This window comes from Cydia fagiglandana, chromosome 14 (genome assembly GCF_963556715.1).
Source record: "Cydia fagiglandana chromosome 14, ilCydFagi1.1, whole genome shotgun sequence".
Classification (NCBI taxonomy): domain Eukaryota; kingdom Metazoa; phylum Arthropoda; class Insecta; order Lepidoptera; family Tortricidae; genus Cydia; species Cydia fagiglandana.
Genome location: NC_085945.1, coordinates 15,359,884 through 15,376,512, shown reverse-complemented (window position 1 = coordinate 15,376,512; position 16,629 = coordinate 15,359,884). Strand labels below are relative to the sequence as shown.

The following is a 16,629-nucleotide window of genomic DNA, read 5'->3' as shown; positions in this document are numbered from 1 at the left end:
CTAATTATAGGCATAGATATAGGTTACCTTATCCCATTGTAAGTACAAAGTTTCAGAGCAATTTAGCTAGTCGTTTTAATACGAGAGCGTAACTAGTGTAGGTAAGTAACTACGTTTGTATGGAAAACCGAGCTTGCTGCGGACTTTTAAGATGACTGAAAACTATTTCATTCATTAATAAATTTTCCGCCTTTGTTTAACAACACTCTTAGCGGAGCAACAGTGGACCTTATGTCTTCGCAATAAGGTATAGAAATTGTCAGTTCAGTGGATGGTATGCTTGATTCAGTAAATCGCGTCTCCGATCCAGCGTCAGTCGGCGGTCGTTCGAATGAGAGACACACGCGCCGCTACTCCCGCGAAGCCGAAGTTTTCTTTCGCGAATGGTTCGAATTCTGTACTTTCGTTGAATGAACCGAGTCTATTAATATTTTCAATAATACCTAGCCGTAAATTTGAGTGCGATTTCAATGTGAAAATAACTTTAAGCTATTGCCGTTTGAAACTTTGAAAAGTTTGTAAACTTTCGTGTTGATAAATGTGAATATGTATTCAATAATGGCAAATAATTTCCAACTTCAGTTTTAGATGACTTGCTAGTGTTTTCCAAATGATTACTGGACTATAGTGTAGTTAGTTTGGATGCGTGTTGAAAATATTTTAAAAGTTTCGTTAAGAAAATGGCAATGGAATTCCAGTTGCGTGAAAACGAAACCATTGACGATTTTTACAATCGCTGCAACAATTTGACTTATTTCGACTGCAGTGAAGAGGAAATGCTATGGTGGATGATGGGGTCCCGGCGGTTGCCGCTGAACGAAATAATTCCCATAAGCATAGTGCTTGTGGTGATATTTTTGACTGGCGTGGTGGGGAACATTTGCGTCTGTGTAGTGATTGTGAAGCATCCAGGTCTGCATACGGCGACTAACTATTATCTGTTCAGTTTGGCGGTCAGCGACCTGCTTCTACTAATGTTCGGTAAGTTATTTATTTGTTACGTTTTCAACCACATCGTAGGTTGCAGTAGGTTGAATAAGGGTGGGAACATTAATGGCATGTAAAAATACGCAAGTATAACGGGTTGGCACTGATTGACTAGCACGTTATCTCTCCGCGGATTAGCAAAGTATAACTTTTTCGTTTTTAATTGAGTTCAAAGTTATTGACAACGTACAATATGTACCCATTTGGTTGAAAATAGCACATTTTTTACAGTAAGCTTAGCACCCTTTTGTCGCCTTTTCATACATACGTACATACAAACAAATTACTCATTTTGCTCTCTGGATGTATATTAATATTATTGAAAATATTTCGACACAATTTGTTGTATATCAATCACAGGTATGCCTCTACGTATATTTTTTTAGAATTTTTATTTATTATAAAAGCTAGGAGCATTTAAAAATTTGTAAAAATTTGTTATTCGCTCCTCCTAATTTTTACACAAATAAAATACAAAAATCGAAAGAAGTGAAACATAGAGGCATACCTATGGTTAATATAGCTATTAGCTACATCAAAATATGTTAAAACATTTTCCATAATGTCAATACTCAAAAAAGGAAAAGGGAGACTACATTTGTATGGGGAAGCGACCGCAGTGTATCCTCTTAATAGTCCCTTTGTGTTATTTCGTCTACAGAACCCCAAAAAGATCAACCGTGGGTCGGTATTAATTTCCTGGCAAATATGAATGGCGTTTCAAACGACGTAATTGAGTGATTCCACTTATTAGGTGACGGCTTAATGACATTCCAAATATTACACCCCTTTAGGGTTCCGTGGGAAAAAGGGCAATAATGTTAACCCGTATGTCTATCTGGCTTATTTGACACTTTTGATCCAGAGAAGGGATTCAGATTAAGAATGTTTTCCAAATATTAATAAGCAGTCATAAAAATTAAATTATAATAAGGTAGAATCCTCTTTACTTTGACATAAAGTGCCCATGTCGAATACTAGTGCAGCGTCGAGCACTAATACTTTTACCTTATATGTAGTAAGGAAATAATTATAAAAAAACTGAAAATTCATGTAAATATTAATATTATTCGATATTATCATTTAAAAGTATAAAAACTTATAAATTAAAATTATACTAAATTAATAAAAATAAAACCTAAACTACAATAAAAAATCGCCCCTCGGCAGGGTACGGGTAGACGCTGGCAAAAGTTAATTTTAGCAGTAAAAAATTCAAAATTTGCCTCACCTTGCTTTGCGACTCAAACAGTTTTTGAAATAAAATCCTTTAAAACCTAGCCTTTACGAGATAGTGTGGAGAACAATATACTTTCTAATCTTTATTGTAGGTACGATTATATAGAACACTTCAATTATAGACACACACTTGACGAGTTTTATATTGGGCAAGTTTCAAACAGGTTTAGGTGTTAGTGTTTGATCTTTGTGTCAATGTTATATTTTACACGCCTGAGTTCGTTACCTATAGGGTACAGTCAACGGTAATGGTATCTTGAAGAAAAGATACGTGAAAAATTTACATTTTAGAAAGAAATTGAGAAAGTTGAATTTTATCCACAAGTGTGCTAAAGTAATTAGATGCTAATTTTGAGTTGTTTTGTATGTGCCAGCATGTATTTTAAGTGGTAGGTAAATATTTAATAGAGTTCATTAGTAGTGTTTGATTTGTAATGTTTTTCATTTAGTATTTTCCTCGTGTCTGTGTGATGTAGGTAAAATTTTGTGCTTCTCGGTAGAAAATTTGTTTAACAGTCATCTAAAAATCAATATTAGTAGCACGCGAGGTTAAACAACAATTTTGGTCCCTTGTAAAACAAATAACTACCTATTAAGCTTAAAATAAATTTAAAAGTGGAAAAATTACTACCTTGGGATACTCCAGCGCTCTGCCAATTAAGCCACCAACACTTCATCGATAGCCAGCGAATCTTTCCAACGTATAGTGCGTAGTTTTGTAACAGAGCCCGGCGGCTAATCCTATTGTCTATTGTTAAGTAAAACCGCACGTGCTACTTAACTGCAGAAAAGGGTCATATTCATTCTATTTGGCACCTGAGCGCGGGCTAGTCCAACGCTCAAAAAACCAGTGTAGGTGCGCTCTCCGATAACGCGCCTTTGTTACGCATCTCGATGACACATTTTAGACTGGTTCTGTAGTGTTCGACTTGCCGGCACTCAGTAACCGAATTACGCAGGTTTTTATGCAGGTGGTTGTGGCACGTGGCACGAGCGGTTTTACTTAACAATAGACAATAGGATTAGCTCGGGCTCAGTTACAAAACTACGCACTATACGGGTCTAGGGGAGCGCTTTGACGGTAGATGTCGCTAGGGTCCCCTAGTCCCGTATGGTAGAAAGAAGCTATGAAATTACTGCCATCAGGCCTCACAGAAGGCTGTATTGTTTCTACTTTTGAATTTTTTCTAAGCTTATTAGCGTCGTTCGCAGACGTTTCTGCTTGTTAAAATTTAATTCAAATAGGTAACTACCTATTGCTCGTTTCTTTGTGACTGTACATACTAGATACATTCGTATTTACTATTCTCAAATACTTCGAATAAATCGAGTTCCTACGACAGAGGAATCCGAGAGGAAAATATAGTTTCCAAGATGGAGTGCTCTTGAGGTGAATCCAACTGTAAAGATGTTCGTTTGAATGAGTGCACATGGTAAATACGAGTATGTTTAAACGGGTCACGAATTACACGACGTTTTAAGGGTGACTCACGCTATACCAAGCCGGGGCCGGGCCGGAGCGTTCGGCGCTTCGTTTTCAATGTAAAGCGCCGTGATCACCGATTAGCCGTCATAGAAAATGACGTGTCGTACGCCTCGGCTCGGGCCCGGTCCGGTCTGGCGTGAGTCATCCTTTACATGGGTACTTACTTTACAACGTAAAGTTCTTGCACGTGTTGCAGTTGTATTTTAGTTGTGTTGTAGTTGTACGAAGGTTTTTTTAAATATTAATTAAAGCCGGACAAGTGTGAGTTGTACTCGCCCACCGAGGGTTCAGTACAAATTTAACAAAATTTTTATTATATTATTATTTTTTACAAATTTATAGGTTTGAGATTTTTTCTGTAGGCACTTGCAGTGTAAGACGATATTACTTGCTAAAAGTAAGCCGATAAATTAAGGAACTTTATTTAGATTTAATAATTAAAATAGAGAAGCGTTTCATTAAAGGATAACTCACGTAAGACGGGGCCGTGTCCGGGCCGGAGCTTCTGGAGCTTCTTTTTCTATGGAAAGCGTCACGTGATCACCTGTCATCTATCATAGAAAAGTAAGCGCTGGAATCTCCGGCCCGGAAACGGCCCGGTCTAACGTGAGTCATCCTTATGAAGTCATGATTGAACTGACTTTCCTTAAAACGCCTAAAACACGTCGTCATTTTTCGTAAAATAGTGTCAATAATTTGAGCATCTAAAAAATGTACTGTTATTTTGGATCCCCCACCACATGCGTCGCCTATATAAAATCATAAATCATAAGTGTCACCTTGGCGTGACACTTCATTAAGGGATGATTCCGTGATAAAAACTTTCCTATGTCCTTTAACGGGTCTCGCCATACCTATCCCTTTAACTATATCCATAGCTACCATTTTTCATCTCAGTGGTTTTTGTGCGTAGTACGGAATTACAGGCAGAGTTAAGAGGTATCCAGACGGGACTGATGAAATCAGTCGATTTGTTCAGGAAAATACTTAATTGGTCAATCTCATCTAGCGTCCACACGTACACAAATTAAATCACCAATTTGCATTCTACTATGAAAATTGGCATTTTTGTGTCCGTACCTGCTGATGTGATCGGGGAATCAAATTGGTATTTGCGTCTGCACGGCCCTGTTCGATGGGAGAATTTCATCAGATTGGCGAAAAATTGTCTCGTCTGGATACAGCTTTACTTAGTTTATAAAAAAGAGTATCTTTAATGGGTACATACATCGTAAATCGACAAGTAAACCGACACGAGTTGCAAATTACCTATTCACACGTGTATCATACGTTTTACAGCCTTTTAAATTTTAGACAACAATTAGCACTTTACATGTAAAGTGTTAATCCTTGTGAATTTCCTTCTTTTCGCACTATCGGTCGATAGAGTCAATCAATTTTGAAATTTAATTCTTAAAAAATAGTGCCTACGTCAAATCATGGGATTAGTTGTCAAGCGGACCGCAGGCTCCATGAGCCATGGCAAAATGCCGGGATAACGCGAGGAAGTAGAAGAATTTTGAAATTTAATTTATCGACATAAAGGTATATAGCATAAAAGTTATAAGTTATGACTTTTTAGGATTTGACGAAAGTGCAATGACCGAAGAAGTGATGTGAACTTCACAGAAATATGAATATGTGGACTCAACTTTTATTCAAGTTGATATTCAAAATATTAGCGTTCTTTTAGTATGAAAATACGTCTATGTGTCCGGCTGTTAGTCTGTCTTATCATTTGAATACATATTTCAATATCTCTCAGATCCTCAAAGGATTAAATTCATAATTTATTTACAGGCACGCATAATTTATGTTTGTATCAAATAGCTCAATCAATCAATCAACCCATCACTTTATTTGCAATAAATCATACTTAAACTCAATGCACAGACAAAACATCTACCCCCTCTGCCACGCATACGGTAATTTTACTCCATGTTCTTGTCGAAAATGTCTTTGTGTGACGTCCGTGTCTTTGAACGGACCAATTACGGCACGGGACTTCGCTCACCTCGTTCCGCGCACCCCCGCATTTTTGGCATCATCGGTTGCATGAAATAATTGCTCTAAACTCGGTCTAGAGGATTCCTAGTCTATAACGCAATGCAATTATTGCCATTACTCCGAAGCTTTTCGATATTTCTTACGTGCTCTGCATTAGGTACCTTGCCTGCATTCCTTCTTTCCTTGTTGCCTCCACCATCTGAGGATGGAAGCTTAGGTATGTTGTATACCCTTTGGTTTTTGATTATTTTATAAAATTTTCTTGAAATACTTACCTTAGAAAAATTCTTTTTAAAATACCATCTCCTAACTTTCGAGGAGGACTTTTGAGGAGACATTGAAAAAAGAACAAACTACTCGTACCTATATACCTAGCAACTAAAGGGGCCCACTGATTAACAGTCCGCCGGACGGTATCACTGTCAAAATTTTGTCCTAACTGACAGGCCGATACCGTCCGGCGGACTGTTAATCAGTGGGCCCCAAGAGCAGTCTGATTATTGACTGCTTGACGTGTCAATGTGAAAGTTGATAAGTTTACGTTGTGTTTATTTCGTATTGTTTTGTGTATGCGTGTGCGTGATGTGTATTAATGTGATTGTGAATATATTTCGAATCCTATCCGACCCTGCGTAGGACTGACCGTAAATCTTCGTACTCTTATGTTAATTCGGCGTGTCAGTACCCAAAGAATGCCGAATGGTAATATTGGGTCGTTTCACTAATGAATTAATTCTATACATTTGGTTCACTTTGTGTTCAGATGTCACTTTGAGAGAAAGATGCAAAATGGAACACGAAAATGAGCACAAAATGGACCATTGTGGCTACCACCAGTTTCGCACTGACAAACGCTAGAGTGTGAATGTAACTTACTTTCAATGCATCTCGCTCGTACTGACATATTAGTGCGAGCGAGATGCATAGAAAGTAGCAGTGTTGACACTGTCAGTGACTCATGGTAAGGGCTCTGAAATCTAGAACGAAGTCTGGAATAGCATTCAACATCAACATCAACATTTATTCAGCAAATAGGCCACAATGGCACTTTTACACGTCAACATTGAATTTACATAAATGCAAAATAATAATAATACATCAACGATTTTATAAAATACAACTAACAATTCAATCTAACGTATTACAATTACTGAGAGATGTATGTATATGGTCTCTTAATGTCGAATTACATAAAAAATACAGATACAAAACACAAAAACAATCTATAATATTTAGAGGTGTAAATGTCTCTAGGTGTCAGAACTATAAGATTATATAGTTTATCAAATTATCCTTAGAGATGTATAGGGTCTCCAAAAGTCAATACCCTGTATAATTAATACATTCATTAAGAGAAGAGAAACATATACGTACTAGAGCAGAATTAGACGTCTCACTGTAATTAATTAATTAAAATAAAGTTACTAAGTATAATACGAGCCCCGATGCAAATGATTTCGTCTAGTTCCGCGCAACAATTTTGTTTATTTTAATACATTTTACACATGAACATATAATGACCCAGTAATGGGAACCATAATAGCAATGTTTAATGTAGTTTATTTTGATCGCATAATAAAATTGCATGAGACTTTTATTCTGAAAAAAAGGAGTTTTCAAAAACGTTGTCCAAATCATATTGTCCTCTCTTACAGCACTGCTGCATGCATGGGGTCAAAACAAAATTTTCTGTACATTGGCAGAGCCCTATTGCTTTCCCTGGTAATAGCCCTTTTCACATATGTTGTAATCCTACCCGTCAAAAAAAAAAGTCATTTTTTTTTCTTTCAGTACAAACGGTATTTCTTGTATTTGGATTTAGTTATTGCAGAGTATTACCATATAAAATTAAATTACATTAGTATAAGCATTAAATATTAGTAATTTTTAAACAAAAACATTATTTTTGAACAAACGCGAGAACCTCAAAAAATGGGGTCACCTGACGAAAACATATGCATCGGGGCTCGTAGCTCGTGTTAGCTTAAACAGACCAGTCTCCACAAACAGCACCCGTTCGAATGAGTATGACGCGTATTTCAGCCATCGCCTCCCTTAACCCTTAACATGGCAAGACATGAAATAATGTATCCACCTATCACGTGGAATGTTTTTGGGGATAGTAAGGAATAAAAAAGTACTATATTTAAGAAAAAAAAAATTAAAAGCATTCTGAAAGTAGGGTTTTCAGGACGTCCGTTAAAACGGACATTGCCACGAACCTTATATATTGATTGCTCCCAAGGTTGTCCTAAAAAACGGACAATGCCGTTATACGGTTTAAGAAAATAAAAATTATTAAAGAATTACAGGCCAAGAAAATTTAAAATTATTTCAATAACACACTAGTGAATGTTTGGAAAAAATGTTTAATTAGATTATTAAGATGAAAAAACTTATGGGAAACATAATAACGCTATATTTACTTCTAGTGTTGATGTGTAAAACGACCCACGTACAGATATATTAAACAAAAATATACATTTTAAAGCTACGTATACATGCAAAATAGGGTCATAAAGCTAGTTACTCATTACAATTATTGTAAGTAATATTACTTTACTTAAATGACCACACCATTTATCACTATGATCTCACAGTTCTATGTCTTGCTTGTTTTCTTATTACCCGGACTATCTGGAACCTAACCTGGTGGTAGAGAATAGCTGAAGTTCCTGTAAAAGTTTAGATATTTTTCAGTCTCAATGGCCTCTGGCAACATTCTGGGAATATATGGCTCCTCCTTGGCGAGAACCAGAGTCTTATCCATGTCATGCTCCCAGACCGCAGGCTTTAGTTGGCGGTGCTTGACATCATTAGCTATAATAATATGTTCTTGTACCCTAGTAGAAATGCTTTGCTTCGTCTGCCCGACATATGAAAGACTAGATTCGAAATTAGCTATTTACTCTCCTGAATTTTGTAGAGATTACATTTTACAGGCCTCAAGAACTGTAGCATCTTCATCATCGACTTGAAATAGGTTTTAACCGTAGGACATTTCAAGACGTGCCAATAATTTGAATACTGAAGTAAGTTATGCGTTTAATGGAGAGGAATTAAGTTTTGTAGATGGAGTACTAGAGGACAGGTCGTATTTAAGTCATCAGGTCGAGTATTATGAACAGTTTTTTTTCCCACAAGGACTACGTTAGACTTCGAAATTATATTTAAATACAGATAGTGCCATACACAATGACCAGCACAAAACTTTAATAGCATGACTATAAGAATAAAAGCACGCGTGTTCGTAAATGAACATATATTTGTTCATCATATTTGACATCCTCTTAGAAAGTGACCTGGCTGAAAAAGAGTCAGATTGGGGCAAGGCAGATGTACAATCTGCCTCTAGTAAAATTTCGTCATCGTCGTCTTTTTTGCTATTTCACTCTTCTGAGTCAGATGGTGGAACCACCTGAGACTAAAATATAAAAAAATGTATACATATACTTATGTGTAACATAACCCCAACGCAACAATAGCCTATAAAACGACGATAAATGAAAAAAAAGTATATACCCTAAGTATGGCAATGTCCGTTTTCTGTCACAATCTTGTCTCCGCACAAGCCGGCACTGTCCGTTTTTTAGGACGAGCTAAATGGTACTTTGTTACCAGTACTATCGACAATGTCACAAAAATGGGACAAGATTTATTTCGCAATTTTTGACTGAGAATTAATGTATGATTTAATGAGCTTTATATAAAATAACAATGTCTAACTCATCTAGTAATAATATCAACAGAAAGAAAACACTTTGGCTATTTACTTTATATTCTATGGCGTCAGGAACAAACTCCGTCAGAAATTCAGCGAATTTCAAATTTCAACTGCCGCCTGCGCATAAACCGAATGTTGTTTGATATTGTCTTAAACTAGGAAAAAAAGCACACTTCTCGCACTTTCTTAACGTACTTTCGTTTTCTAGCCTGTACTTAGTGTTTAAACTTGGCGCCACATTTAGTACCTGTACTAAAAAAGTGACATAAACGTTTTAAGGGTTAACCTTCATTCGGGAAAGTGGCGACCCGTTTCGAAAGCTATGATGCTGGCGTTAAATGAAAATATCCTGGTGCAATAGGTCTCGCACCTGTGTCTTTTTTTATGAGTTCTGGTTGGATATTCGCAATGCCAGTAGACGTTGTAGTCTCAGGTGTTCACTTAATTATAGGAGAAACTCTGCAAAAGGAAATTCCATCATCATCATTTGCCGTATATCACACTTTTTGTCGTGAGCGCCACGGACTATTGGCGTAGACATGCGTAGGTATGTCAGTGATTCATGGTACGGGGGTACGGGTAATGGTACATCACATAACAGTCATAAGTTATAACACCTCTCATAACACCTTTAAGGTGACAGTCCATTTCCAACGACAGCAGCACTACCATTCATTTTACTATGGAAATTGTAACACCGACGCGTTCGTACTAGTAGTGCAGCTGCGGTCAGAAATGGAATGTTACCCTAACGCTTCAGTGAAGTCTGGGCCCAAAACAAACGGTTGTTTGCACTTGAAGGGCTGTTAAGAGATAAGACGTCTTTACGCACGAACGAGACCCAAGAAGTGAAATAAGTTGCTTGGGTGAATGCCCTTTCCGTGAAAATTCCTGTCCATTATGATTAAGAAAATGCGAAAACGGGAGGGCGCGGTCAATGCCCTCTATCTACACTAAAATAGCGTTTTAGAAAATGTGTATGAATGGGTCGAGTTAGTGAAGGAAAATACAGTATCCGTAGCGTAAATTTCATTCAATAGCGTCACGTTATGTACGCGTTGGCGGTAAGTAATTTGTAAGTGTTTCAATAATATGTGTAAAAATTGTTAAATATCAAACAGTGTCGCCATCTACACGTGTATACGTCAAAGGTATGGCGCCATCTTTACGACCATACATTTTTCTTGATTTTCGGAGGCACGTTTTTTTCTTAAGACTTTATTTATCTTATACGGAGTTGTTGGTTTCTATATATCTTTGCCAATACCAATACAATATGAATATCAGTGCATTACACTCACTCACATGAGGTTATATATCTGCGTCAGTGATCGTATACTAACCAATTCGTTTTCGAAATAATTTTCTTACTCCATGTTAGGAATAAGCTCCTTAGAATGCTTTTAACATAACCCGAATCCCAAGTGTATCTTACATCAGAAGACAGTTCGGAATTGGATATGTATATTATTGAACAAAGCTGAGGTGAATAACATTTTGAAATAACGAGTATAAAAATACAGATGTATATATAGGTATAGTTCGTTTTTTTTAGCATTAGAAAGAACTCCACAGAAGCAAGCGTGCAGTTTTTATCAGGCTCTTTAATTGTTAATAATTATCGAATTACCTAATGTAGCATGGTCAATACATAAAATTTACTTCAAATTATTACCGCTAAAAGTGCCGGATTTGGAACCACAAGCTTACTTCTGCGAAGTTCTTTCTAATGCTAAAAAAAACGGACTATAACAAATAGAAAAAGGTTGTCGGGAAAGGTAAGTCCCCCTCACGATCGAGCGATCGTGGTCCGAGCTGATGTTCCCAATACCTAATTTTAGAGAAAGCATCACGTGATCACCCGTTATAGAAAACCATAGACTAGGAATCTAGACCGAGTTTAGAGCAATTATTTCATGCAACCGATGATGCCAAAAATGCGGGGGTGCGCGGGACGAGGTGAGCGAAGTCCCGTGCCGTGTTTGGTCCGTTCAAAGACACGGACGTCACACAAAGCCAGTTTCGACTCAAACATGGAGTAATATTACCGTATGCGTGGCAGAGGGGGTAGCGCGACTATGCTCAGGCTGGAGGATGTTTTGTCTGTGTAGAAAACGAAGTGTCAGAAGCCTCGGCCCGGATCCGGACCGGTCAAGCGTGAGTCATTCTTTATGAAGGCTTTTATTTGTTAAGCCCTGAGTTAGAGAAATAGAATATTAAATTTTCAATTGGATTCTGAAAAGCGCTAAGTTCGCAGTAACAATTTTTAGCGTCAGCAGACCCTCCACGTACGTGATGATGTAAATGATTTATCATTGTATGTGTTGCCACAGATTAAATAATACTACTAGGTACAGAAGACTCACTCTCTAACAAAACGCGTCTGTTACGATCAGGACAGGTATGGCCGCTAGGTGGCGACAGCGCCACGCGCGGCTTCTGGCTAGACACCAAAATTGGTATGGAACGGATGTACTTTTAGCTACCTGTAGCAAAGCGACGAAATCGGTGTTGCTTGACAACAAGTATAAAACGCTATATTCGAATTTATTTTTTTAGGGCTCTGTATGTAAAGAGACGTGAATTTAAAAGGCTGTATCTTGGCGGTTGAAAATTAAAATCCAAAATATTTATTTGTTAAACATAGGTAGGTACAATAGTAGGTGTTAAATATGGCTTCCCTTTATCTTGCATAATATCGATTGTCCGAAATACACTTCGTATAGCAGAAGGTTTCGCAGAACCATTTTTAACCGAATGATACTTTTGCATAATTGTATAATTAGCATAACTGTCATGTCGCATAACATTCATTTGGCAGAATTTTGAATAGCAGAATACTAATATCGTCGATTTTACATACGCAGAATCGTATGTAGCATAAATTACATTCCACCGAATTTCTTATGGCATATTTGCTCATATTGCAGACTTAAATTTCGCAGAATATAATGCAGCAGAATAAAAGTTCTGCCAAAATTGTTACCGCATAATACTCATGTCGCTGACTAAACCTACATAAAATGAATTGCTGTCAGAACTACAGGTTAGGTTAGGTTAGAACTGCGCCCCCTACATAAAAGAAATTGTTACCAGAACTGTCGGTTAGGTTAGGTTAGGAAAGACGGAGGGGAGTCAGGCGGCGGCAATTCATAAATGCCTTGATTCCCCAGTAGAGCTGCGGGCTGGGGACCCGTAAATAAGGCTCTACACGCTCGAGGAGGGGTTGCAGCGTTACACAATCCCTCCTCCTCTAATCTGAGGGTGCCCCCGGTGAAGAGCCGGGACGGCCGGGGGAGCATCGTGGTAGAATATTAGTGACCTCACGGTGCTCCCCTATAACGGCAGAGAGGGTAACGCCGCAGGGGTTTTAGTGGGTATTCTCCTCCCCTCCCTCTGATTAGCAGAGGGAGTTACGGGAGGAGCGAGTCCCACATACCACCCCCACGATGGGCCTCTCCAGCCCGGGGTGGATGCGTAAACGCATTTCCCCTGCGACAAAAAAAAAAAGGTTAGAATTGCGACCCCTATATTCATATTATTCATATTCATATATCATTATGGAACTGCTTTCAGAATTGTAGGTTAGGTTAGGTTAGAACTACGACCCCTACACAAAAGGAACTGCTTCCAGAACTGTAGGTTAGGTTAGAACTGCGACCCCTACACAAAAGAAACTGCTTCCAGAACTGCAGGTTAGGTTAGGTTAGAACTGCGATCCCTACACAATAGGAATTGCTGCCAGAAGTGTAGGTTAGGTTAGGTTAGAACTGCGACCCATGCTCAATAGGAACTGTTGGAGTAGGTGTTCATTGGTAGAGTAGGGTACGGAAAATATTATTCTCATCAACACTATGCCAACAAATTATTCTGCCTAAGGAAATTGTGCGGAAAGATAGTATGCCAAGTAAATATTATGCGACGCAATTTTTGGCGAAACAATTATTCGATTATGGGATTATTATTCAAATTGACATTATGCCATTGCATTATTCAGCTTTACAAAATTGTGCGAAACAACAGTATGCCATGAAACTTATGCAAAAAGTAATTCTGCGAAATGATGGTTCTGCCAACGGTTGCTATGCAAAAGTAAAATAGGACAATAAATTTTATGTAACATATTAGTAATCCCTCAAATATACATATAATAAGATATATCAAAAACTGTCCGTTATAAAACATTAAATAGGTGGCATTAAATTACAAAAATTAAACATTAGGTACGTTTTTGAAAGTACCTACTGTAACTCTAATGTTGAAGCGTTTTTAGGGTTCCGTACCCAAAGGGTAAAACGGGACCCTATTACTAAGACTTCGCTGTCCGTCCGTCCGTCCGTCCGTCCGTCTGTCTGTCACTAGGCTGTATCTCACGAACCGTGATAGCTAGACAGTTGAAATTTTCACAGATGATGTATTTCTGTTGCCGCTATAACAACAAATACTAAAAACAGAATAAAATAAAGATTTAAGTGGGGCTCCCATACAGCAAACGTGATTTTTGACCAAAGTTAAGCAACGTCGGGCGTGGTCAGTACTTGGATGGGTGACCGTTTTCTTTTTGCATTTTTTTCCGTTTTTTTTTTTGCTTTATGGTACGGAACCCTTCGTGCGCGAGTCCGACTCGCACTTGCCCGGTTTTTCAAGATCTATTATATGTTCAATGTTCATTGTCCACGAAGCTGTATTTAATTCAATACACTTGAAAATAGAGGAAGTGGATAGTTTTTGAACAATTATCCAAAATGGAGTAAGTACATACATTATACAGCATGGCGGTGGGTCCTTGAAATTCGTAAGCGTGAAATGTTCGACATTAAAACGGGACCTTCAATTTGCATATAACCAAACTTCAAAACAGAACTGTCCTCGACATTTCAACCTTTGGCTTTCCCCGATAGTATAATACTATCTCTAATTAGAGTTCCGATCCCAAGCGATATTTAATGATTCGGACCTAAAATAATTAAAAAAGTTGTACTTAATTAACCTACATTGTTACTTTAGCTACCTATCATAAGTATAAATGGCACTTAAGACTGGAGAGTTTTGTATGTAAAGTAACGAAATGAGGCGAAATTTATGCACTTAAGACTAGGCAAGACATGTATTTAATAACAAAGGCAAATAAATGCTTATTAAAGTTATGAATACGAACTAATTATTCACGTAATATTATGCGCATATCTGTGATATTATCTAGTATAATTTGGCCTCGACATTCGTAGCACGTACGTACAAATATAGGTCACACTCATTATGCTTTAGATATGTCTTTCGGTTCGTAACTTTATGAAGAAGATTAGGTTTTCAGTTACCTGTGTGTTCTTCAGTGTTCTTAGACGGATATTTAATTAATGATAAGCCTAACAGCTGTTCCTCACAATGGTCATAAAAAATCATAATTATACTTATCAGATATAAGTTCCTAAATACTCATTGCTACCCGCGACTCCGGGTTGAAAGTCGCCCGCTCCCACCGCTAGACTACCCACCTACCAGCGACTCTTGATTGCGGCCAAGTTAAAAGAATGAATTTATTGACTAAGATGAAACGCTATATTATTGTGTAAAAATAACAACTGAGTGCAATTACGAATGTAGTAAACTGCAGTCGCGTTGAACCCATATTGGGTAGAATCATGAATAGGAAGAATCTCGATTGCGTTAAAATAACGGCTGTATGGAATCACGAATGTAGTAAACTGCGGTTGCGTCAAAAAAATATTGTGTAGAATCGCGAATAGGAAGAATCTCAATTGCGTAAAAAAAACAACTGTGTGGAATCACGAATGTAGCAAACTGCAGTTGTGTGGAATCCATATTGTATGGTTCTCGATCGCATAATCCCTACTAACTCACTCAATCAACTACTACAATTTATTATATAACATTCATGAATTTATTATGAACGTCAAATTCGTATTTGCACACTAAAGAACGCAATGGAGTGCGCCCAGTTGGAATATTATAATTGAGGCTAGTTATTCAGTCAGTAGTACTCAATCTCAGTCCGCATTGAGTTACGTTTACGTTACGACGCTTTATTTACAAAGGTTTACGTTCTCTACTAGTCTACGATATGTATTTGGTAGTGGAAATTGCTCCTGCGCGTCATTCCTGCCGACAAAACCCTAAATTAAACCCAATTTGTATTCATCAAATCTAATTTGAAAAACCCAATTGTATTACAATTCACTTGCTTAAATATGCACTATTATTTATTTATTTTATAGTTAGGTTTAGTTTTAGTTATTTTAGTTTATAAGAAACAGCGCAGAAATCTGTATGACGTTTTGAAAATTAGAAATAAAGTTGTAGCTGAGGATTTGTGCCGGTATAATGTGCATAAAACAAATGTCTCAACTAGTCTCAAGGATTGTAGACTTTTACATAAAGAGCTTCATTACAAAAGGAGCCAAGGTTGAGACGCGGAAAGTGCAATTTATTTTATGAGAAGGCACTTGGGAGGTCAAACATCATATCTTGTGGAATATTTCCGTATTTTTCTTGTTGCAGAGCCCATATTTTCCATATTTAAAGCTGGCAAAGGAATGGGTAGACGTAAAAATAAGAGCTAAATATTGTAAAGTTAGACCAAGAAAAGTTTGCAGCGAAATCGATAGCCCACGCAATTTAAATGTCAAACTTCTATGAAATTATGACGTATAAATAACACTTGCACTGCCTGTGCTATCAAATTCGTTGCAGACTTCTCTTGATCTAACTCTATGATATGAAGTTATGAAATGTGAATTGATTACTGTGCCGTCGCAAAGGATATTCGCCGACATGTAGTAAAATCAAATTCTAACTTCAAAGTTTAACAAAAATTAATTTTCATTCCGTGGAATGCATCAAGTTACGTACATATTAGTTAACTTTCTACAGCAATATGAGTTATATGTTACTTTCATATTTACATTGCCTGTATGCGAGGATAAAACCTCTCTTCACTACCCTGAGGTCATATATTGTGCATCATAGTTTCATAATAATTTTTAAGAAAAAAAAACCGACTTCCATGGGGGCCGATGAAAGATTATTGTAGATGGTACACTATGTAGAAAAGGAGGTAAAACCACCCACTTTTTTACTAGCATTTCGCTTCTGTATAATGGCTCCTCTACAGGATGGGCCAACGCCGGCCACTCCAAGGGACGCAGCCATGCACTATCACTTGCTC

At 37.5% G+C, this 16,629-nt stretch overlaps 1 protein-coding gene across 1 annotated transcript in view; it reads left to right on the top strand.

Moving 5' to 3' along the window:
• Nucleotides 1-654: 654 nt before the first annotated feature.
• The window catches only part of LOC134670459 (uncharacterized), a 244,205-nt gene continuing 228,230 nt past the window's right edge, over nt 655-16,629 (top strand). Inside the window, exon 1 of the mRNA XM_063528285.1 lies at nt 655-981. Coding sequence (XP_063384355.1) covers nt 681-981 — 301 coding nt within the window. The 5' untranslated portion in view covers nt 655-680. The remainder of the gene's footprint in view (nt 982-16,629) is intronic.